Source organism: Dunckerocampus dactyliophorus, chromosome 20, assembly GCF_027744805.1.
Source record: "Dunckerocampus dactyliophorus isolate RoL2022-P2 chromosome 20, RoL_Ddac_1.1, whole genome shotgun sequence".
NCBI lineage: Eukaryota > Metazoa > Chordata > Actinopteri > Syngnathiformes > Syngnathidae > Dunckerocampus > Dunckerocampus dactyliophorus.
Genome location: NC_072838.1, coordinates 13,776,876 through 13,799,744, shown reverse-complemented (window position 1 = coordinate 13,799,744; position 22,869 = coordinate 13,776,876). Strand labels below are relative to the sequence as shown.

The 22,869-nt window shown below is 44.0% G+C and overlaps 2 protein-coding genes across 11 annotated transcripts in view; both read left to right on the top strand.

Moving 5' to 3' along the window:
- The first annotated feature begins 9,886 nt into the window (after positions 1-9,886).
- zbtb8b (zinc finger and BTB domain containing 8B) lies at positions 9,887-19,754 on the top strand. Of its 3 annotated transcripts, none has more exons than XM_054763728.1 (6): positions 9,887-10,017; positions 10,549-10,741; positions 10,801-11,653; positions 11,719-11,897; positions 11,969-12,265; positions 19,542-19,754. In XM_054763728.1, exons 2-6 carry the CDS (start codon positions 10,568-10,570, stop codon positions 19,737-19,739), a joined length of 1,701 nt encoding a protein of 566 aa, XP_054619703.1. In that variant the 5' UTR covers positions 9,887-10,017; positions 10,549-10,567; the 3' UTR covers positions 19,740-19,754. The 3 variants fall into 3 exon arrangements, with proteins under 3 accessions (XP_054619703.1, XP_054619705.1, XP_054619704.1); XM_054763729.1 differs by lacking the exon at positions 9,887-10,017 and adding an exon at positions 10,026-10,322; XM_054763730.1 differs by lacking the exon at positions 19,542-19,754 and having other exon boundaries at positions 11,969-12,327.
- A 1,255-nt stretch (positions 19,755-21,009) lies between these two features.
- Positions 21,010-22,869, top strand: part of LOC129173127 (tissue alpha-L-fucosidase-like) — a 68,219-nt gene continuing 66,359 nt past the window's right edge. For 7 of the 8 annotated variants that reach the window (XR_008567160.1, XR_008567162.1, XR_008567164.1 and 4 more), the window contains exons 1-6: positions 21,010-21,449; positions 21,688-21,822; positions 21,911-22,048; positions 22,116-22,221; positions 22,288-22,488; positions 22,565-22,755. Coding sequence is in view for 2 of the 8 variants with exons in the window: in XM_054763733.1 (XP_054619708.1) it covers positions 21,028-21,449; positions 21,688-21,822; positions 21,911-22,048; positions 22,116-22,221; positions 22,288-22,488; positions 22,565-22,755 (1,193 nt within the window). In the remaining 6 variants the exon portion in view is untranslated. The remainder of the gene's footprint in view (positions 21,450-21,687; positions 21,823-21,910; positions 22,049-22,115; positions 22,222-22,287; positions 22,489-22,564; positions 22,756-22,869) is intronic. The other variant, XM_054763731.1, reaches the window with a different exon arrangement.

The following is a 22,869-nucleotide window of genomic DNA, read 5'->3' as shown; positions in this document are numbered from 1 at the left end:
TCTCTTCCCCCCAGACGCCTCCTTTCCATGTCCCTCCTCCCTCCCTTTAATCTGGCCTTCCCCGGCTTGTCACATCCCCCCTCAACAACCACCACCACCCTGTCCCTTCCACCCCTTTGCTCAGTCGCCCTCCGTCAATTAGCCTTCAGTCTCATCCTGCTCTCTTCCTTCCTTCTTTCTTCTCATGTTGCTTCAATTGTGTGTTCGTGTAGAACAATGGCGGTACTAATTTGTGGTGGAGAGAGGTGAGGAGTGTGGGAATGATGGAGCATGATGGACTCCATCACCTGCGTGATGGATAGATCACATTTCTGCATGTGTGAGTGTTTTTATCGGTGAGAAAAAGATGGTGGTTTGTTCATTCCACTATATAAAACCCCTTTTCCTCCTGTTAAAGCCGACATTTTCCTGCCTTTTTCGCGTGCTGCTGCTCTGCGTAAATGTCACCAGTAGAAAATGGGGATGACAAAGTAGAGCGCTTGCGAAATTGCCACATTAGAACCAGTAAAGTAACATTTACCACCTTTGCCTTTTACACAGACCCCAGACAACTCCGCTTTTGCAAAACCACACCACATTCCACAGTCTGATAATGACATGCTTTATATGAAATACTTGCTGGACAGTGACAATTGTTTTCAATACAACAGATTAGGAGAAGTGACTGTCACACCCCTGTTACGGCACTGGGCCATTCCCTTACACACATGTCTCCCCCCTTTGTTACGGCTTTGATACAACTTCCTTCGGTGGAAAATTGCCAAGTCAACTTTGTCCCCCTTTTCTGTGTTGGTGCCATTTATTTTTTGCTGTTCAGTACAAATGCAACCACATAATGCAACTGACCTGGCGATTTTCCACCTTTTACACGGAGATCTTGCAAAATTGCCACGCCAGACTAACAAAGTAACAGTCGATCTAGCGTTCATCCACCTTTTCCGATTACACAGAACCCAACAAAGCAAGGTATTGCCGGCTAGTGTGTGCACACGGCCTCTCGTGATCAGATAAGCGAACACAAATGACGACATACAGTAAGACAGTGGCAATTTCAAAACAGGGTGGGAGAAATGAGTGGCACACTCTTTCCCTGGCCTTATGCATTCCCTTCAGGCATCCATGCCCCTCTCCCTCTGTTAGCGCTCTGAAACTGCATTAGATGATGAGAAATTTCCAGCTTGACTTTGTCTTTCCATACCTTATCGGTAGTGTATTTTTTCGACTTTTTTCAGTGTCTCTGTTCCATATAAATGGCACCAGAAGGAAATTAAAATGCCAATTTGTCACCTATGGAGTAGGTGTAAGAAGCCTGTTTTACACAGATGTCTAGCTAAATTGCAGCATTCAAGCTGTAACAGTAGATCCACCACCATTTCTACCTTTGCGGCTTACATAGAACATAGCGAGATATGTGTGCGCTTCTACACGGCGACACGGCGTTTCACAATCAGGTAATTACATGCGTGATGATGTCGCACAGACAGTGACACACAAGGCGTCTTATGGCTCTGATACTACCTCTGTAAGTGGAAAATTGCCAGGTCAACTTTTGTCCCACAGCTGTTCTGTATAAACAGCACCAACATAAAAAGGCGGAAAAATGCTGAAATGGGGTGACGCCAGTGTGTAAGGATATTCTGCAATGCTGCGACAGAACTGCCTTAATGCGTTAAAAGCGATCATCACTGTCCCTGCAACATGCCGCTTAGCTGGGTCTGTGTAAAAGGGAAAAATGTTGGATCTTCTGTTATGGCTCTTATGCAGCTGTTTGGCGGGATGTCTCTGTCAAAATGGTTTTAGCTGCAGGGCAGGAGTCAAGGTGGCAAGTGTGAAAGCAAAGCAAGATGGCAGCCTACAGAGGTAGTGGACACTAAGGGTCAAGAGTGCTATCAGTCCAGTGAGTGTCTGAACATCTGCTTCTTCACTCGACAGGCCAGCGTTCTCTTTGCACACACACGCATGAAGCGAGCTCCATTCATTCACACATGCGCTTCTGTGCAACACTCAGTCGTCGGGTTCCACAGCCACCGTGGGAAGATCGCTGGTGCAGATTGCCATGGAAACACGAGAGCCCGGCGCCGTGTGTGTGTGTATGTGCGTGTGTGTGTGTGAAAAGACTAAGGGCTAAGTGGCATGCACCCTTGGACACAATGCCCAGCTGAGTGTGTTTCTTCCTGCTTGGCAGACTGGAAGGGTGTGTTCGTTTAAACATACCACAACGACTGCGTCCAAGATGTTGTAGCCCCTATTTGTGCTTGTTTGGGTGCTTTAAGCACGAAATACCTTTCTCTAGATTCTCTCACTTATCAATTTATCCTCCTTAGATGTTTGTTTAAGTCATTTGAATCACTTTAAATGGCCCCGACGTGTACTCACTCTGACTACGATTTGATTTTTTTAATCATTGGCTTCATATAATGGTATCTCCATGTTTTTTTTTTATATTTGGATACAATTTGAGTTCAAAATAATACACTTTATTTCATGTGATTAGATGAAATTTTAGGCCCATGTGTTAACACATTATGTCAACATGAAAAAAACAACTGTACAGTAACACATGTGAGGTTGTAGGCAAGAAACAGTTTTTAAGGTGAAACACAAAGGTCAATACAAAAGTATGCAAACTTCCTGGCATTTATCTTCCTGTTCATAAAATTCTCTTAAAAAATTGGCATATTTCAAACGTAAACATTTGACTGCCCTCATTTTTTCGTAAAATAGACACGACTGTGTGTCACAAATAAAAGATATGGCCCATTGCTGCATTTGCTAAGGAAGCTCTCATTCAGTATTGTTCCCAATTAGTATTGCAAAACAATGCCTGTTTTTCCTATGCATTCCCCATTCTGTTTTCACTTATGGATCTGAGCTGGCCACACTTGCTGCTTGTTCCAGAGTGACGCAACTTGTATGAAAAACACACACGAGGACGCAAGTAATTAAGAAGATGAATGAACAAACTAAATGAGTTAAATATGAGAATAGTTTCATAGTGTTTGCAGACATAAGAGAGAGAGAGAGAGAGAGATCTGAGAGCTGATGAGATGGAATTCTGCAAGATTTCTGCCAGTCCTGATCCGCTATTTTGAGTCCTCTCCGCCACATCCCTCCAAACCACAACAAGGCGAAATTAACAAGCTCATACTTTTACAATTTTCACTCACGCGCCCACTCACGCTCACGGGACTCTTTCACACGAATGTGAACAAAATGTATAAGACAAACACCCAGCTGCAGTTATTCCTAACCCTGCTTGACTCATGCAGCTACAGTATATTGGAAGCTGTGTGCTTAAATATATACTGTACAGCAGATCCCTGCTTTTCGCGGGACTACCAGCAGATGGCGAAAATCCGCGATTAATTGATATACGTGCATAAACATGTCTAGCTAGCTCCTACCCCTCCAAATTATCCTACTACCTTGACGTTGACGTTCTCCTCCTGTTTTCGATCAAAATTTGCAATAAAAGTGACTAATACTTCAGTGAATTATTAGATTAGATTCATCTCTAGAGCCCTCACTCTTCAACTGCCACAAAGTAAATGCATCAATCCTGGTTTAAGCCTTAAATAAGTATTAAACCCATTTTGAATGATCACATGTATACGTACTCACCACTAATGAATGATATGAGTTATGGGCTAGCGCATTTCACAGTGACGATGTTGCATGCAAGGACCGCCAAAGTGCGAAAAAACATTACCAGTGAAGCATAAAGACATAAACATAAAAATGGTGGGCTATGCTGTTTGTTTTACCTGTATTATCACCTATTTATAAATTACTACCAATTTAAGGTGAATGAGATGTGTTTTGTGCAGAAAAATTGGCTATTTTTTTTACCACAAATCTGCAAAATTGCACGACTGTGAATGCTGAATCGCAAACGTGTGGATGCACTTTTCCATAATTTACAATCCCTTACTATGAGAACAGGCTCAGGGCGCCCAGTCATTTAGTTTGAACAAGATATGCTGCATATTTGTATTGAAGAATGACTATTAAAGCCTTTAATGACATATTGTCTTTGCCATGTATGCAATAGAGACATGCAATAGCTGTAATTTTAGCCTCTCTAATCATCCAGTTGTCCGGCTGCATGATTTTAGCAGTGAGAGGCATGCTCATATTAACATCACTCAGTGTATTAATGCCTTGCTAAACCTATACTTTGAGCATCAGACATGAAAAAGGGCTTCAAAGCCTGCTAGCTAGGATTGGCGTGGGAACTGGCACCAGAGTGGCTTGGCAATGCCCACCAAACTGGATCCATGTTGGAATGGATGTGTCTATCTTCACTGCTCCTTGATTCACTCTCTGCTTGTTTGGCTATATGAGACATTCCCGAGGATGATCTTGGTCTTTAGTAGTCTGGATTGTTTCGAATGTTAGATACCAGGAGCTTGCCGGGAAGAGGGTAGGCTCATGTGTTTAGGACCGTGAGGTGTCAGTCATGGGTTCCTGAGGGCAGCAGTCATGGCTCAGTCTGCTTGTCACGGTGCGAGACAGAGAGAAAGTCCTCCCTCCTCATCCGGCTCCCCCGTGCAAAGATAAATAGAGAGGCTAAAAGGCGGCGAGGAGACGCAGAAAGGAGCTTTTGTGGCTTCTGAGTGGGGTCTCTTTCATGGCCGTTCCCACAGCATTGAGCGTGATGACATTCACCATGTTTCACACACACACACACACACACACACACACACACACACACACTGATGGGACTGCGGTGACTTTCGCTGGTGCCGGGCCCCAGACGAGATGGCGAGGGCCCCGAGGAGCCACAGGCAGCCATTGTGCTGTCGCCGCGGAAACCAGCCTCTTTATGTCAGACATGTTTTTCTGTTTGTTTTCTTTTTTATGGCTTTAATGTGGGCAAAGGCGAATGTTTCCCCTCCTAACACCCCCATCCCCTCTTCACTCCCGCTGACTGATCTGCGTTATTTCCCCCCCAATAGACATCTTCCTCCCACCAATCCATCCCCCTTTCCATTCCCTGTCTCCCTCATGTTTTCCGTCTTTTTTTTCCCTTCTCATCGTGGATCATCATTTGCTCAGACATCCCGCATGTTTGTCGCAAATAATTTTTCCCATAGGAAATAATGGCAATGCAATTAATTAGTTCCAGGCTCAAACTGTCACCACCAACATAAAACCTTTACAAATACTGCTATGGTATAATATGGTCACATATTATACCATTTTCAACCATTTTTTAACCAATGGTCCCACAATAGTGTATTGGAAGTGTGTTGGCTAACATCTAGCCATCATGCTGGAATTTGGACTGTTGAAAAATGTTTCTAGTAATCCCTCCTGGGAACACGCCTTTTTTGTGTGTCTGTAGCTTTAATGCTAATGAGCTGTGTCTGTCCAAGTCTTTTTCCAACAGATAATGTGTCTCCAAGGAGCACCATTGTGTACTTGATCCACTTTTTGCATATACCATAATCCCTTATTTATCACGGTTGCAATTGGTTTCACACCCAACCATGATAAGTGAATTGCCGCAAAATAGGGTTCCTTATTTATAAATGAAATGTTTTCATAGTTAGAGCAAAGAAAACTTGTTATGACCTTCTAAATACTGGTTTTGACATTATTAGAGCCCCTTATGAATCAACTAACACCTCATAGTAATCTTTACACTATACAGTATGACCAATATAGTATAGACATATGGTATAGTGGACAATATAGTAGACATAATAAGAGTAAATAATCCATTTAAGAAATGAATAAAATGTGTGTTTGTGGCTGTAAATGTGTTCCCTAGGGGAGCTGAGACAGGAAGGGACATTGAGGGTTCAGAGTTGAGTTTCACCTTGCCTGCGTATGGCTGCAACAGTAGCCTGTGTTTTTATTAGGGATATTTATTAGGGATTATTGTGCCTGTTGTGAGTTAATTCAAACCTGCAATAAAGGTCTGTTGTTCCAGATGCTAGAGTAACATTACTGACACCTAGTGACTAGTGTAGAATACTACCTCAATGTCTTTGATTGCATCTTTTGGGTTGCCTTGTATTTTTACTTTAATTCATTTAATGCTTAATTTCACAAAAAATACAGAACATTATCTTAAATATGCATGTTTTGACGAATAATAGGCTGTATTCAAAAGCTAAACAGCATGATTTATGAATATATTTTGTGTTTTTGAGGGAAATGTTGGTTCAACATTTGAACCATTTCCGCAGTTCCTCTTGTGTTAAAGGCAAGCCGTTCCCACACTAAGATGATCACTACAGTAATATAAAAGGGAGAAAGTGTCGTGAAAAAAACTTGATGCCCAAAAGTCTTCCAGTGAACAAAAAAGCAGGCGGTTTCTATTTTTAAGTGCGAGAAGAATGTCGCTCAGTGCCATGTCTCAAAGGCACGCCGGTCCGTAATCATTTCATTGTGACTTGCACATCACACACATTACCCCTCACAGAAGAAAGAAAGTGATAAATGAAAACAACTGTTCTTAATTTCGGCCACACGGTGGCTGAGTGGTTAGCATGTTGGCCACACAGTCAGGAGATCGGGAAGACCTGGCTTCGAATCTCCGTTGGGCATCTCTGTGTGGAGATGCATGTTCTCCCTGGGTTTTCTCCAGGTACTCCGGTTTCCTCCCAGCGCGACCCTAATTAGGATAAGTGGCACAGACGATGGATGGATGTTCTTAATTTCAAGAAGGGACCAGCTACTATTAATTACTATATACAAACTACTAACTAGTTTTTGTTCCCAATAGCATGGTAGAATTGAAGTGAAAGTCCTCAGTAATTTGACAAGAATGTGTCCAAAGTCCGTATTTGCCCGCAGCCTCGTGGAGAGGGTGCCGCATCCTTGTTTGACACCGCCCCCACCCCGACACCCAAGGGTGCAGCCAGCTCTCTGACAGCCTCTTAGTATTCCAAATCCCTCTTATAACTGAACACCTCCCATTATCAGGGAGGCGTCCGTTGACACGTCACCCCCATGGCATCTCAAAGGAGCGGCCGCAAGCTGCCAAAAAAACATGTCAACTTAAAAAAAAAAAAAAATGCCATCGCTGAACTGCATTGCTCAGACATTTTTAGCTTTGCCAGTTGAGATTATAATGAGTGTGAAGGGATGTTGCATAGTTGAACAATTTGAGTGGTCTTAAATATTTTTTTGGAAACCAAAACTCCAAAAAACATTTTTACTATATGTATAAAATGTATTTATTTTGCCATTTACACTGCTTGTGTAAAATTGTATAAATCTGTAAAATAATTGGGGGCCGCACGGAGGCCGTGCGGTTAGCATGTTGGCCACACAGTCAGGAGATCGGGAAGACCTGGGTTCGAATCTCTGTTGGGCATCTCTGTGTGGAGTTTGCATGTTCTCCCCGTGTGTGCGTGGGTTTTCTCCGGGTACTCCGGTTTCCTCCCACATTCCAAAAACATGCATGTTAGGTTAATTAGGTATGAATGTGAGTGTGAATGGTTGTTTGTCTATATGTGCCCTGCGATTGGCTGGCAACCAGTCCAGGGTATACCTCGCCTCTCGCCCGAAGTGAGCTGGGATAGGCTCCAGCATACCCCCGCGACCCTAGTGAGGATAAGCGGCATAGAAAATGGATGGATGGATGTAAAATAATAGCAGTTGTGAGGAAAAAGTATGTAAAGTATGGTTCCGAGGGATGCTCCGATCGATCGGCCACCGATCAATAACGGCCAGTTTCTGTAAACAACACGTGATTGGCGTATGCCGCTAAACGCCTTTCAAAGCCGATCACAGAAAATAGCGGCAAACCCTACATGTCTGCTGTGTCACGTAGGGTTGCCAACAAAATGACGCGCCTCGTATTGAGCTTGACAAAGGCTACGCCAATCAAGGCCAGCGTGTTCGATCACTCCCTTACAAAACCTATTATCATTCGACTATTTGCATCTTTCTTTACACGCTTTGCCTGCCTGTCACTGTACTTAGCTAGCTAGAGTTATCCGCCTAGCTTCCGGTCTTCGGACTCCAAATGTGACTTTTTACCACAGTGACATTTTGTTTTTAAAGCAAATTAGGTTGCTAGCATTTTGCTTTTTTATGCTTTATTTGCAATTTTAGCTGTGCTGTATGATATGTATCTGCAGCACATTTCTTCATTTAAGTTGGTTATTCTGCTTACTATTTCAAGTGGAAAATTACCATTTGCTGCCTTTTTTGCTTTATAAAAGGAACTGAATGGGGGGGTTTTGTGGGATGCCTGTGTAAAGCAGGCTCGATACGGAAGTTGTAAAAGAAAAAGAAGAAACAAAACAGAAGTATCTTGCTGAAAGGCAAGACGTGTGCGCGAAACCAGCTCGACACACGAGCCTTAGTACCACACAAACACAGTGGCGCTCTCAGACATGAGCGATGTTTGAGGTCAGCGTCCGAGGATGCTTGGCTAACTGCATATAGCACGACACGCTTTGATCGTCGCACCCTGGCTGTGGCAAACACATCAGTTTTTTGGGGGGGCCCCTTCGCTACCGGAAGCTTGCGGTGTGGGAAGGCTCCACCGTGCTAAATATACAATCATAAAAAGGCTGGCAGATTTATTTCAGTCCGCCTTCCAGAGAGAGAAGAAAGGAAAGACGCATTAGACATGATAATTACAGAGAAAGCGAGAGAGACGGCGTCCCCCCTCAACACAGAGGAGAGTGGTGTCTCCCAAATAAAGAGGGGCGCCTGCTGTATTAGACTCTCAATGATCAGCCGTGATGGATAAAAGGACAAAACACACCACATGCCTGTTGTTCATTGGCCAGCAATAACAAACAAAAATGCAGCTAAAGAGGCAAATCTTTCACTTTTTTTTGTCGACTTCACCACCAAGCCACCGCACTCCGCTCTGAGCTTTTTGATCCCCAGTTGAGGGTCGTCTTGCTTTAGATTCCAGAGATTCTGGGATAATTCAAACGGCACATTCTTGCCCCCCCCCCTCCCCGACCCCACCAAGGGGACGGCACTAGGAATGGAAAATGCCACTGCCGTCCCTCGGCTCGCTCTCCCGCCATTGTCCCGAGTCTTTAATCAGGCTTCCAATGTGGCTCGCGCTGCCACCGTGGTGTGTTGTCTCAGCCTGGGAAAATGCAGGCCTGAGTGCTCGCTAGACCACAAGGAGCGACAGGGCCGCCGCTGCAGGCCCCCGGTGCCAGACTGTGGCTCCTAGTGCGGCTGACACACACAATGAGCATGGATGCAAACCTTACATGAAGCCTGTTTGCTTTTTAAGACTTTGATCTGTGAATGCATCACATTACATGAGTCAATCATAAATCTTTTTTTTTTGCCCTGAAGAGGTCGCTCAGTACTACATATATTATGCTCCAAACCTCCGCTATATCATGTACACAAATGATTTAGATAAAAGCCTGTTTCAATAAGAGCCAATAAAGATGGAAACCAGTTCATGATAATGTTTTTATGGGCTGCCATAAAAACAGAGGAGACACATGCACAGCTTCAATGTGGTTTCCCCAGGCAGGCATGCATTTGCCATGGGAAAATATAATTTAAGTCACTTCCAAGAGCTGTGGATAGGATGTGTGGGTGTGGCAAAGCAATGAATAATCATAATTTGTTTACTGCCGCCAAGATTTTTTTCTCTCTAAAATTAAGTACGTTGACATTTATACCGCTTATTTAATTGTTTTTTTGCCATAATTTATTATTGTAATTGCTATACTACGGCAGATATTTTTTTCATCCCTAATCATATACAAATGTATATATTTGAAATAACTCTTAATTCATGTATTTATTTGTGTTATTATTATTTCATTCTTGCGATACAACAATTCAATGATAATTAATCCAGGAAGTGCATCTTCATCACGCCAAGCATCCCTGTATATGGCCACGCCTCGCCACTCCTGATTGGCCAACTGAGAATTGTCATTCATCGTACATCCGGAAGTACTGACCACCGTTTTTCCGGTCTCAAAATATACCAAAAAGAATGTCCTCGGTACTTGCAGTGTTTTCAAGAGCACGGTAGATTAAGATTTTGTTCGTTTTTCGCGGGTAAGTCACTTCGGTAGACGTGTTTTTATTTTACTCGTGCTCTGTCAGGTGGTTGTACATGTGCTGGTTTTGTGTCGCTAGCTGTTAGCCGTTAGCAACATCAGCTAGCTGGGAAAAAAACAATGAAGCAACTGGATAACCTCTTGTGTTTACAGTTACGTGTTGTGACGTATGACAAACGCTACTTCACGTTGTTTTATATATTTTGGTCCTAAGCGTTGTCGAATAGATGGCTACAGCTTGTAATACATTTTCAATGGGAAACGCTAATGTATTGACATAGCGTGCGCTTTATCGAAGCAAGAGTAAGTATGAGATTAGACTGTTATAGACATCCGTTTGTTAAACACACAATCTGGAGGTTTTCAACACACTGTAGATGCTGGCCTAAAAAAAGTGTTCACACAGACAGGAAACAATCATTCTACCTCATTATTATTATTTTTATTATGGAAACAGACCTGATTAATGTGTTTCCTTCCCCCCCCTACCCAAAGTGCAATAAATGCGTTCTTTCCTCTCTCTTGGCAGAGTCCACTGGGGTCTAGACATGGAGGTGCCTTACTACCTGCCCAAATTGCTTTTTGAGCTAAACGAGCAGCGCAAGCGGGGCTTCTTCTGTGACTGCAGCATCCTCGTCGAGGGTCGTGTCTTCAAGGCACACCGGAATGTGCTGTTTGCGGGAAGCGGTTACTTTCGGGCTCTTTTGGTTCACTATTTACAGGTAAGGGTATTTAACCTTCACACATGACAGGAAAGCTAATTGTGTGTATCATATTTCAGGACAGTGGACAGCGCCACAGCACAGCATCATTAGACATAGTCACAGCTGATGCCTTCTCCGCCATCTTAGACTTCCTTTACTCTGGCCGCTTGTGTTTAAGCAGTGGCAATGTAATCGAGGTGATGTCAGCGGCCAGCTACTTGCAAATGACTGATTTGGTGAACCTTTGCAAAGGGTACATCCGCTCATCTTTAGAAATATGTAACAAAGGCAAGGAGGGCAAAACAGAAGAGGAGAATGCAGAAGAGGAAGGAAGGTACAGACCTGCGGACAGCGGAACTCCTGCTGCGACAAATCCCGGCGGCGTCGGGCTTGTGGAGCCTCGTTCACAGGGTACAGAAGCAGATGGAGCATCTGTAAACCCAACTCATAGCCCTTTGCCCATCCACAATGACACCCCTCCAGTTCTAAGCAAAGACTGCCATTCTGGTGAGGAAAGACCAAAAGCACAAATGGATCCTGCGAACCTCTCCTCCTCTTCATGTTCTGCTTTGACGCCAGAGTTAGTGAACCCCAAAATAGAGTACGACCCGGATGAGGAGCTTTTAGAATCCCCCGACAGTAAAGATCTGGCTTCATATCCTGGACCCTCTCTTCCTCATCATAGCAAACAACTTCCCCCAAGTGTCAGCCTGTCCACTGAGCGCGCCTTCATGGGCTCTTCTTTTAATGCCAGGCAGCTGATGGAAATGCTGGCCAGGGGGGAAGGCCCTAAGGTGGAGCGAGGGGGCCAGCGCTTTTCCCAAGGAGCACCTGGTAGCAGCTTGGTAGCAGGCAGAATGGAGGATGGTTTAGGCTTTGTGGGGTCATCTGTGATGGAGATCCAGTCTGATTGGCTAGGGGAGGATACAGGTATGGCACACTAAATTTGTGTAATGTGTAAAGTTGATTTGAACTGCTTCTCTCTCTTCTTGCAGGAGATAACTTGCTGGTGCCGGTTAAACTCCACAAATGCCCGTTCTGTCCATACACGGCCAAGCAGAAAGGCATTATGAAGAGGCACATTCGCTGTCACACAGGAGAGAGGCCCTTCCCTTGTCCCATGTGTGGCAAGAGGTTCACAAGGCAGGAGCACCTTCGCACCCACGCCTTGAGCGTAAGTGCGGACCTTGCTGTGCTGATGACTTCAGAAGTTAATTCTAATCACACACTGTAAACCCCTATTAGGTGCACAGGCACGACTTGCCTGTGTCGTGCAAGAGCTGCAGGCGTGTCTTCACCGGATCCACCGTATCGCCTGGATTGAGACGCTACGGCATCTGCGACAGCTGCAACTGTGTGACCACCACTCACACCGACTCCACGCCGGTCCACGCGGCCAGCCAAGCGGAGCCCATGGAACGTGGAGACGGGGGCACTGACTGGTCCAGCTTCATGGATGACGTTGATGAGGTGGAGGTGGGCCGGGTGGAGGATTTGGTGGAGAAACAGATGCTCGAAAAGCAGCTGGCTGCCTGCAATAATGTAGGTCACACACTGAAGTCTGAAGGGAGTTATTATGATTAATTATTGAGCTTCATTATATATTGAGCTTGTTATATATATATATATATATATATATATATATATATATATATATATATATATATATAAATAAAAGCATACAATTGTAAGTTTCTGTGATATCAGTTTTTGACTCATACAGAGTGTGCGCAGCTTGGTGGAGTAGTGGTTAGCACCTCTGGCTCAGTCAGGAGATTCCATTGGATCATCTCTGTGTAGAGTTTGCATGTTCTCCCCGTGCTTGCGTGTTTTCTCCTGGTAGTCCACGTCCCCAAAACATTAACATTGGAGACTCTTAATTGTCCATGGGTGTGAATGTGGGTTGTTTGTCTATATGTGCTTTGCTCAGGGTATACCCCACCTCTTGCCTGAAGTCAACTGGGATAGGCTCCAGCTCATCCATGATCCTAATTAGGACAAGCGGTGCGAAAATGAATGGATAATTTGAGTGTTGTTGTGGTATTATTGATGCAAATATTTATTTCCTTTCCATTTTATAAATTTGAATATTGAACCAAATGATTCCAACCTCCATTGATGCTTTGACGCTACATTGCTGCACGCTCAAGCGTATGAAAGGGGAAACATCGCCATCTACTGGCTACTTCCGTCACTTACAGTTGCACTGATGGTACAAAAAGGAACAAACACGTGATTTTTCTTTCATAAAAAAAATTTAAATTATTTATGATGGAATTCATTTTTGTCTTGTTTTTTGACAAGACAAGACAACATGACAACAATTATACGCATATATATATATATATACACTGTGTATATATATATATATATATATATATATATATATATATATATATATATATATATATATATATATATACATACATATACATATACATATACTGCTCAAAAAAATTATAGGAACACTTTGAAAACACATCAGATCTAAACTGGGGGAAAATGATCTTGAATATCTTTCCTGATAATAAGTGGGTGATGTATTAGTAACAAAATGATGCCACATCATTTGATAGAAATGAAAATGATCACCCTATAGAGGGGCGAAATCAAAGACACCCCAAAAATGAAAGTGAAAAAATGATGCAGCACACTGGTCCATTTTGCTAAAATGTCATTGTAACAACTCAAATTGATTCTCATTAGTTTGTGTGGCCCCCACATGCTTGTACGCATGCCTGACAACGTTGGGGCATGCTCCTAATGAGACTACGGATGGTGTCCTGGGGGATCTCCTCCCAGATCTGGACCAGGGCATCACTGCGGTACCTGGACGCATGGAGGAGATTCCAGGAGACAGGTAGTTACTCCAGGAGAGTTGGACAGGGCCGTAGAAGGCCCTTCAACCCTCAGCAGGATCGGTATCTGCTCCTTTGTGTAAGGAGGAACAGGATGAGCACTGCCAGAGGCCGACAAAATGACCTCCAGCAGGCCACTGGTGTGAATGTTTCTGACCAAACAATCAGAAACAGGCTCCATGAGGGTGGCCTGAGGGCCCGACGTCCTGTAGTGGGCCCTGTGCTCACTGCCCAGCACAGTAGAGCTCGATTGGCATTTGCCATAGACCACCAGAATTGGCAACTACACCACTGGTGCCCTGTGCTCTTCCCTGATGAGAGCAAGTTCAACCTGAGCACACGCGACAGATGTGAAAGGGTCTGGAGATGCCGTGGAGAACGTTATGCTGCCTGCAACATCATTCAGCATGACCGGTTTGGTGGTGGGTCAGTGATGGTCTGGGGAGGCATATCCCTGGAAGGACGCACAGGCCTCTACAGGTTAGATAACGGCACCCTGACTGCTATTAGGTATCTGGATGAAATCCTTGGACCCATTGTCAGAACCTACGCTGGTGCAGTGAGACCTGGGTTCCTCCTGGTCCACGACAATGCCCGACCTCATGTGGATGAAGGAAGTGATACCATTGACTGGCCCCCATGTTCACCTGACCTAAACCCAATAGAAACCTCTGCGACATTATGTTTAGGTCCATCCGGTGCCACCAGGTTGCTCCTCAGACTGTCCAGGAGCTCATTGATGCCCTGGCCCAGATCTGGGAGGAGATCCCCCAGGACACCATCCGTAGTCTCATTAGGAGCATGCCCCGACGTCAGGCATGCATACAGGCAAGTGGGGTCCACACAAACTACTGAAAATCATTTTTTTTATCAGAAATATTTTTATTGAATTTTGACAAAGTAAAAAACAAATACACACAATGTTTGCTGGTAGTTTAGGCATAGAACGAGAGAGAGAGAAAACAAAAACAGCAAAATAACAAACAAAAAACCCCAACACAAAAAACACCCACAAAGTAAGCCACACACAGCCCAAAGAGACAGAGGTCCGAGTTTGATAGGACTACCAAATGCAAAACAACCAAAGCAAAGGCACAAGTGAATTAAACAACAGATGACAGCAAATAGGCCAGAGAGGGAAAGCTATTGGGGAGCTCAGGTAAATTTAAAGTTGTGGAAATATACTAAAAAAGGTCCCCAGACATTTTGGAATTTTTCTTTGGCATTACAAATTGAATAATGAATTTTCTCCAAATTTAGACAGGACATGACATCTCTCAGCCACTGAGCGTGGGTAGGCCAAGAGGGAGGCAAAGGACAAACTTCGTTGTCGTGTGGGGGTCAAACGCGAGTCGGGTTCACCTGTGGTGCCAAACAGTGCTATTAAAGGGTTGGGTCTGAGAATCATTTTGAGTTGCTACAATGACATTTTAGCAAAATGGACCAGTCTGCTGCACCATTTTTTCACTTTCATTTTTGGGGTGTCTTTGATTTCCCCCCTCTATAGGGTGATCATTTTCATTTCTATCAAATTATGTGGCATCAGTTTGTTACTAATACATCACCCACTTATTATCAGGAAAGATATTCAAGATCATTTTCCCCCAGTTTAGATCTGATGTGTTTTCAAAGTGTTCCTCTAATTTCTTTGAGCAGTATATATACATACATACATACTGTACATACATACAGTGGTCAAAGAGCTAACTCAAGAGGGCGATAGTGAGTCAAACGTAGCAAACAACCACGGAAGAAGAGCTTCAGTTACAGCCAGTCATTGTTTAAAGGTAGAATCCGCTTCCACGTTAAACAAAAACGCGTAGTGGGTTGGAATTTGTGCTGTCTCCCAACCTGAAACATGGGCAAGTCTCGGGACTTGACCGAGTTCGAACGGGGCCTGATCGTTGGAGCCCGAAGCGCCGGCTGCAGCATCTCAGAAACGGTCAACCGGCTGGGCTTCTCCAAGACGGCAGTGTCCAGGGTTTACCGAGAATGGTGCGGCAAGAAGAAGACCTGCAGTACGAGGGGTACCGGCGGAAGGAAACGTCTCGTCGATGAGATAGGAGAGAGGCGGATGGAGCGAGTTGTGGAAGCCAACAGCCGGGCTACAGTGACAGAGATCCAGAACCTGTACAACTGCACCGCAGAGACGCCGATCTCACTCAAAACAACCCAACGGGCCTTGAAGCGACTGGGCTACAGTCGGAGGGCTCCCCGGAGGGATCCGGTACCCCGGACCACTCAGCCTGGCCCTGATGAGAAATCGCTACCTAAAGAACAGAACCAGGCATCCACAGACTTCAGCAAAACTGAACAGGACGCAAACCTTAAAATCCAGGCGATATTTAACCAAGATGGCGCCCCCATGAGTTCCAATCAGACTGTGCCCAGGATTGGCGTACATCTGCAGGGATCACAGTGTTGGTGAGGGCAGCATCGCCTGGAGCCTTCAGACCAACAGTGCCTGTGGCTTCCGTGCTTACCTTTCATCCAGTTTCATGAACTTATTACTGTTCTGCACCACCATCAGACACTGTTTTTTCCCCACTATAATCCTTATATCTATGTTCAAGCACTTTGGTAAAAGCACATTTTTGCCAACTTTCTGAATTGTGCTATCAAGGGCAGATCTAGCTTTTTTGAAAAGGGAGTGGCCGAGGCCGTAGGCCGATGCGCTGGAAATGGAGCGGGGGTCTGGGGGCCCTCCCCCTGAAAAAATTTTTAAAATTAGACCTCATTTCCTGCAATCTGGTGATATCTGAGGCCAATTTTATGTCCTCAATTTAAAGAGTTATCCTTGGAATATATTGTTTAAGCCAAAACATTCTATTTATAAAATTACCGGTACTAGGAGAAACCCATTTTAGCTCAATTTCCTGAAATATTTTCCAATTTGAAGCAGCTGTAAATTCCGAGGATTTGAGTATAATTTTATGTCACTAATTTTCATTGAGAATAGACAACAGTTTTACTTATAGTCATGATGCCAGAACCTTTATTTTGCACCTCCACCTGAATAGCCATGTACAGCACACGTTCAATGTCCAATGAAAATTATCAGCCCGACAGTGGGTTCGGGAATAGCATGCGTCTTGGTTGCATTCTGGCATGTGTGTCCACTACGCGCCCATAATTCAGATGCATGTCCCTATGGACATACATCAGAATCAGGCAAAAAAAGTCGTGGGTGCCTCAAAACGGGGGAGGGGGGGTGTACACCCCACTCTAAATCCGCGCCTGGCTATTGAACTGCATGCAGTGCCTTTTATGTTTTAGACCCTTTCACCTTAAAGGGAATCACAAAAACAATTTGTCCTTTCAGCATTAATGCCCACTTTTTATTCGGAAAGTACAGTCAGGTACAGAGCAAGATATTCCAGTATTTAGTACTGTTTGTACTGTCTTCAGGTGTACGTTTTTGAACGTGGGTTTAAATAGATTGCTTTATTTAAAATGATGCAATGAAAGTCACCCACATCTTAAAGGTTGCATGTAAAGTATTGTCATTCATGGCATCTTTCAGTGAAATTAATGAGAATTGCATATTTCTAAATGTTTGTCACTGTACATTAAATGTTTTTACTAGTTCCTTGTATTGGTGATTTTCTAAATACTGTATTGAATATAAGACAACTTGCTTTTTTCAAGAATCGTTTTTGGAAAAATATTTTTGAAAGCAATTATATAAACAGACACGAACTAAAAATGATCGACCTTGGTATCGATATTTTGATGATCTAACCATTTACAAATAAAGGCGTCAGGCTTCTTGAATCGCCTCTGTAGTAACACAAGTTTCCTGGGGAGGGTGTCCATGAGTAGCATGTGCCAAACAACCAACCGTAAAAGAAGAGTTTTATTTACGAGCGGCTAATGTTTAGTGTTTTTAGCTAGGCACCATCAAAAGCAAGGAGGTCGGAGGTGGAAGAAAAGGCAAGAACGTGTCTTCCACTGGCGGGACACATGGGCAAATCGCGAGACTTAAGCGAGTACGAGCGGGGCCTGATCGTTGGCGCTCGGAGCGCCGGCTGCAGCATTTCCCAAACTGTCAACCGACTTGGCTTCTCTAAGACGGCTGTGTCCAGAGTGTATCGGGAATGGTGCGGGAAAAAGAAGACCTCCAGTGACCGGGGGGCTTGCGGGAGGAAACGCCTCGTCGATGAGATGGGGGAGAAGCGAATGGAGCGAGTGGTGGAGGCCAACAACCAGGCAACGATCACGGAGATTCAGTCGTTGTACAACTTCAGCGTGGAGAAGCCCATCTCCCTCACAACCACCCAAAGGGTCTTGAAGCGGCTAGGCTACAGCCGGGGGCCTACCCGACGAGATCCGGTGTTCCGGAATGAGCTAAGTGGGCCCGTGGTGTGCAACAAGGACACATGTAGGAAAAACCTGGACGCTTTGCACCAGGATGGCGCCACAGTAGGTTCCAGTGAGACTGGCCTCGACGGTGGAGATGCCCTTCCGGGGGGACAGTACTCATCATGAGAGTATAGAATGGATCCTTCAGACCACCGGTGCCTGTGGCCCCTGTGCTTCACTGTTTATAGTTCCATGCACTTTCTTGCACTATTTTCCATCATGAATTTGTGTACTTTCCACAAATATGAAAAAAAACGTGCACATTCTTTGCCTACCCTTACATTTAAGCACTTTCATGCACTTATACGTTTGCATTGTTGTGTGGTTTCCCTCCAACGACGCAGCTTTGGTATTTTGCAATAGTTTTGAGGTTTTTTTAAACCACTGGTGTCCTATGGGTTGAGTCCCCTCCACCTGATCAGTATTAAGCACCCTCTGCACATGTACAGCAGTATTTAAAAAGAAGTGTAAATTGACTTTACTGTAAAGTCAAGTTTCTCTTTCGATTGCACCTTTTTAGTATGGCTCAAGCAACAAGTTGACGAGGAATAATGATTCCTGTCCCAGTTTTCTCCACATACTAAACTCAATGTGACGTGCCTGTATGTTCTTTAATATATCACCTGCCATTGATTAAGTTTGTTTTATGTTTATTCGTGCTATTTGAAAACCACGAAGAAGCATGTGTTGAAAGGTTATCAAGCAAGTGTGCTAAATGTCCTTTTTTTCCAATTAAAACTGCACAAAAATGAGCAATTTATTTTAAAAGGTATGATTTTTTTTCATGTGACGTGATGAGTGGTGTGCTTTTTATGTTATAAATTTGTTGTATCATAATACTTGTACAAAGCATTACATACTGAACATAGCAGTAAAACCAAACAAAATACAAATAATGACAAGTTAATACTTATAAGTTAATGTATAATGACAAATTACTATACAAGGGAGTCAATATATAGTGGTATATAAATGTATGGTAACACTTAAGTCAATATGTAGTGACATTAAGCCCCGAATAATTTTAAATGGGTCATTCGTAACCTAACTAAATTAAATAATTTACAAAAGGATCATACTAGAAAAACACCCTAAATGTAGAAAATAGAACATTGTTTTCCTAATACAGTGTTCCCTCGCTCTGTTGCGTTTCACCTTTAGCAGACTCGCTGTTTCGCTGATTTTTGTGCAATTTTAGCGCCTGTTTCAGGCCGAGCCGGGCCTTTTAAGAAGAATTGCATTGTGGGAAATTGAGTGTTGTAGTTCTGTGCTTCAGCACAGGCAGCGGTGTCTCTATTTTCTCTCTTCTGTCCTGACTGGCTGTAGACCATTGTCAATCAAACTCCTTGGTGCCGTTTCTTGTTGTGGTCACGGCTACCAAATTAGCTAACTGTGTGAGCTGCTTGCTAACTGCCCAGACTGGAAACAACAGATAAAAAACAGAAGAAGCAAACTGCGTGAGGAAAATACGACGACAGTAGCAATATGTTTTAACAAGGATACAAAAACGCTGCAGCCGAACGGCGCCAGGACGAAGAGGCATGGTCATAGGAGTGAAATACGTGAGTCACTTCATAATTTCTTGTTGGCTTCTCCAGGATGGTGGTGTGCTGTGTTTACCGGGAATGGTGCGGCAAGAGGAAGACTTGCAGAGAAGGAAACGCTCTGTCGACAAGAACCGGGCAAAGCAAATGGGAGTTCGTAGTGGAAGTGTACAAAAAGGCAAGCATCCTTGTTGTAATTTGTGTTCCACAAATTACAACCTTATTTTGTTTTGTTTGTTTCTCATATTATGACTTTTAAAAAAAGTAAAAACATTTTGTTTAATATTTTAGCTCCATGCAACTAAAATGGTATTATTTTTCCTCATAATATTACTATTATTCTCGTAAAATTACGACTTTTTCTCATTAGAATACAACTTTTTTTTCTCGCAATATTTTTACATAAGCTAACTGAGAGGGCGCAAGTGAGTCCAGCGTTGCAAACAGTAAAAGCGTAGAAGAAGAGCTCAGTAATGCAGTGGCAACGAAAAAAGTGACAACTGGTCTTCCGTTATTGAAACAAAAAGAAGCAAAGGCTTGTTAAAAGAACTTTATCCTTGCCTCCCAGTCCAGACGGTAACACATGGGCAAGGCTCGGGACTTGACAGAGTTCGAACGGGGCTTGATTGTCGGAGCCCGGCGCTCTGGCTGCAGCATCTCAGACACGGCCAAAATGTTGAGCTTCTCCAGAACCGCGGTGTGCCGTGTTTACCGGGAATGGTGCGGCAAGAAGAAGACTTGCAGCGAGCGGTCCGGGGGAAGGAAACGTTCCGTCGACGAGGTCGGGGAAAAGCAAATGGAGCGAGTGGTGGAGGCCAACAGCAGGGCGAGCATCACGGAGATTCACAGGCTGTACAACTGCACCGCCAAGAAGCCCATCTCGCTCAAAACAACCCAGCGGGCCTTGAAGCGGCTGGGCTACAAATGGACTCCCCGGGGGGTCGCGGCGCTCCGAAAGGAAGAAGTTGAGAGCTCGTCGTCCTCGCCGCCAAAGGAAAAAACTGCTTCAGACTCTGTGTGCAACAACACACAACCGCAAAGCAGTTGCCTGGATCGTTTGAGCCAAGATGGCGTCACTGGATCAAAGTTCCTCATTAGGCCTGCAACTTTTAGCCCATAAAGACAACAGCCAGTTTATATTGTTTATATATGCTTGTTTTTCTCCAGTTTCGTGAACTATATTTTATATTTTTTCCACCACAAATGGGTACATGTGTTTTTATTTGATCTTATGGCTTAACTGAAACATTTTCTGTATCTGATTTGTGTTTTGCCTGATAATAAAACAAAATATTATAAATATACTGTATTGCAGAAAAAATGTATGTGCCACTCGGGTACAAATTCTGATATGTTAGTAATACAACTATGGATAAGTGAGGACTCATTTGAGTGAGTCAATGTTTTACACGTCATTGCAATGTTTCTCAATGTATTATTCTGAATTTAATGGGCTCCAGGTGGGTAGGGGGCGCTAAGTAACTGAAAATAGTTGTATCCCCAAAAATGGCGAACTTGAAGTCACGCGACTCATTACGTGATGAAAACACCCTATGCGGAAGTAAATATGTGTGAACATTCAATGAGTGGGCATGTGAGCGTAGATAAGCCAAAAACAATCATGTTAGTCGTATTTTTCGCCGTTTTACTGAGCATTTTAACGTCTGAAGCTCGCTACACAGCAGACTGGACGAGTCTAGATTCCCGACCGCTCCCCTCTTGGTTCGACGAGGCGAAGGTGGGCATTTTTATCCACTGGGGGGTGTTCTCCGTTCCAGGCTTTAACAGCGAGTGGTTCTGGTGGCACTGGCAAGGTCAAAAACCACCAGACCCCAATTGTGTGGCCTTTATGACAAAAAACTACCCACCGGGATTCCGCTACCCCGAGTTTGCTAGTAATTTTCATGGTCAGTTCTTCAACCCGGAGGAGTGGGCTGATATATTCAGAACTTCCGGAGCAAAGTGAGTACTGTATAATGTTATGTTTTTGGATAACTAGCTTCTATTACACATCAGCAGATTCGTCACTTCCTGGTTTAGATACACAGCTAATGCAGTTAATATGTAATATCAAGCATTCTGACTTTAAAGTAATTTAGAATCCTTCAGTATTTGGAGGCTCGCTGTGCCACATTTTTTCCTTGGTATATAAACATACATTTAAACATCACTGAAACTCTCCCCTGTGTGTTCATTACAGGTATGTCGTCTTGACAGCCAAACACCATGAGGGTTTTACCAACTGGGCCTCTCCATACTCCTGGAACTGGAATTCTGTTGATACCGGTCCCCACAGAGACCTTGTGGGAGATCTGGGGGAGGCAGTGCGCAATCGGTAGCTGTCCTATGAAACACGTGATGCTTATGTAGCAACAAAACTTCTACAATGAAAGTGCTATAATTGTTTAAATATTCCTGCTTAGGTCACTACACTTTGGACTGTATAACTCCTTATATGAGTGGTTCCACCCGCTCTACCTGACCGACAAGCAGAATGGATTCAAAACACAGGACTTTGTGCTGCATAAGCTTTTACCAGAGCTTTATAACATGGTTGTGAGGTCAGTAAGTGCTTGCAGTTTCTATAATAAAACATGAATGCAAAGGTAAACAGTTTCCATCCTGCAGATACAGACCTGAGGTGATCTGGTCTGATGGGGACTGGGAGGCACCAGACACATACTGGAACTCCACGCAGTTCCTTGCCTGGCTCTACAATGATAGCCCTGTTAAAGTATGGCTCCTAATTGCAGTTTTTATTGGAGTTCATTCATTTAAATGTTAACTCGGTGTGTTATAGGATACAGTTGTGACCAATGACAGATGGGGAGCTGGTTGTTCATGTAAACATGGAGGTTACTACAACTGTGATGACAAGTATACTCCAGGCCAGCTGCCCAAGCATAAGTGGGAGAAATGCACGTCTGTGGACACGTTGTCTTGGGGCTATCGCCGTAACATGAAGCTGAGTGACCTGATGGACCTGCCTACTATCATAGAGGTGATGACCCATGACACAAGTACCACATACGTACATATGTAATTGAAACTGATAGTTTCAACCGTTTCCTGTTCAGGATCTGGTTCAGACCGTGGCCCTGGGAGGTAACTACCTCCTCAATGTGGGGCCCACTCCTGATGGAATGATCCCAGTGGTGTTTGAGGAACGTCTGCGGGGCGTTGGTGCTTGGCTGCAAATCAACGGCGAGGCAATCTACTCTTCCAATCCTTGGAGAGTCCAGATGGAAAACACTTCGATACCCGTGTGGTAGGTACCTGAGAGTGCAGAATCTTAATACTATCGTTTCTTAAATAGTTTGTTTCGTCTTCATGAGGACCTTTAAAATGGGATGTGATGCAGTGTCCAGAAAGCAGTTGTCTG

Bases quoted from the DNA above. Each gene is read 5' to 3' on its own strand.
- zbtb8b (XM_054763728.1), top strand. From the start codon at position 10,568: ATGGAGGTGCCTTACTACCTGCCCAAATTGCTTTTTGAGCTAAACGAG. The intron at 10,742-10,800 runs GTAAGGGTATTT...ATCATATTTCAG, and splicing joins TTTTGGTTCACTATTTACAG to GACAGTGGACAGCGCCACAG. The intron at 11,654-11,718 runs GTATGGCACACT...CTCTTCTTGCAG, and splicing joins TTGGCTAGGGGAGGATACAG to GAGATAACTTGCTGGTGCCG.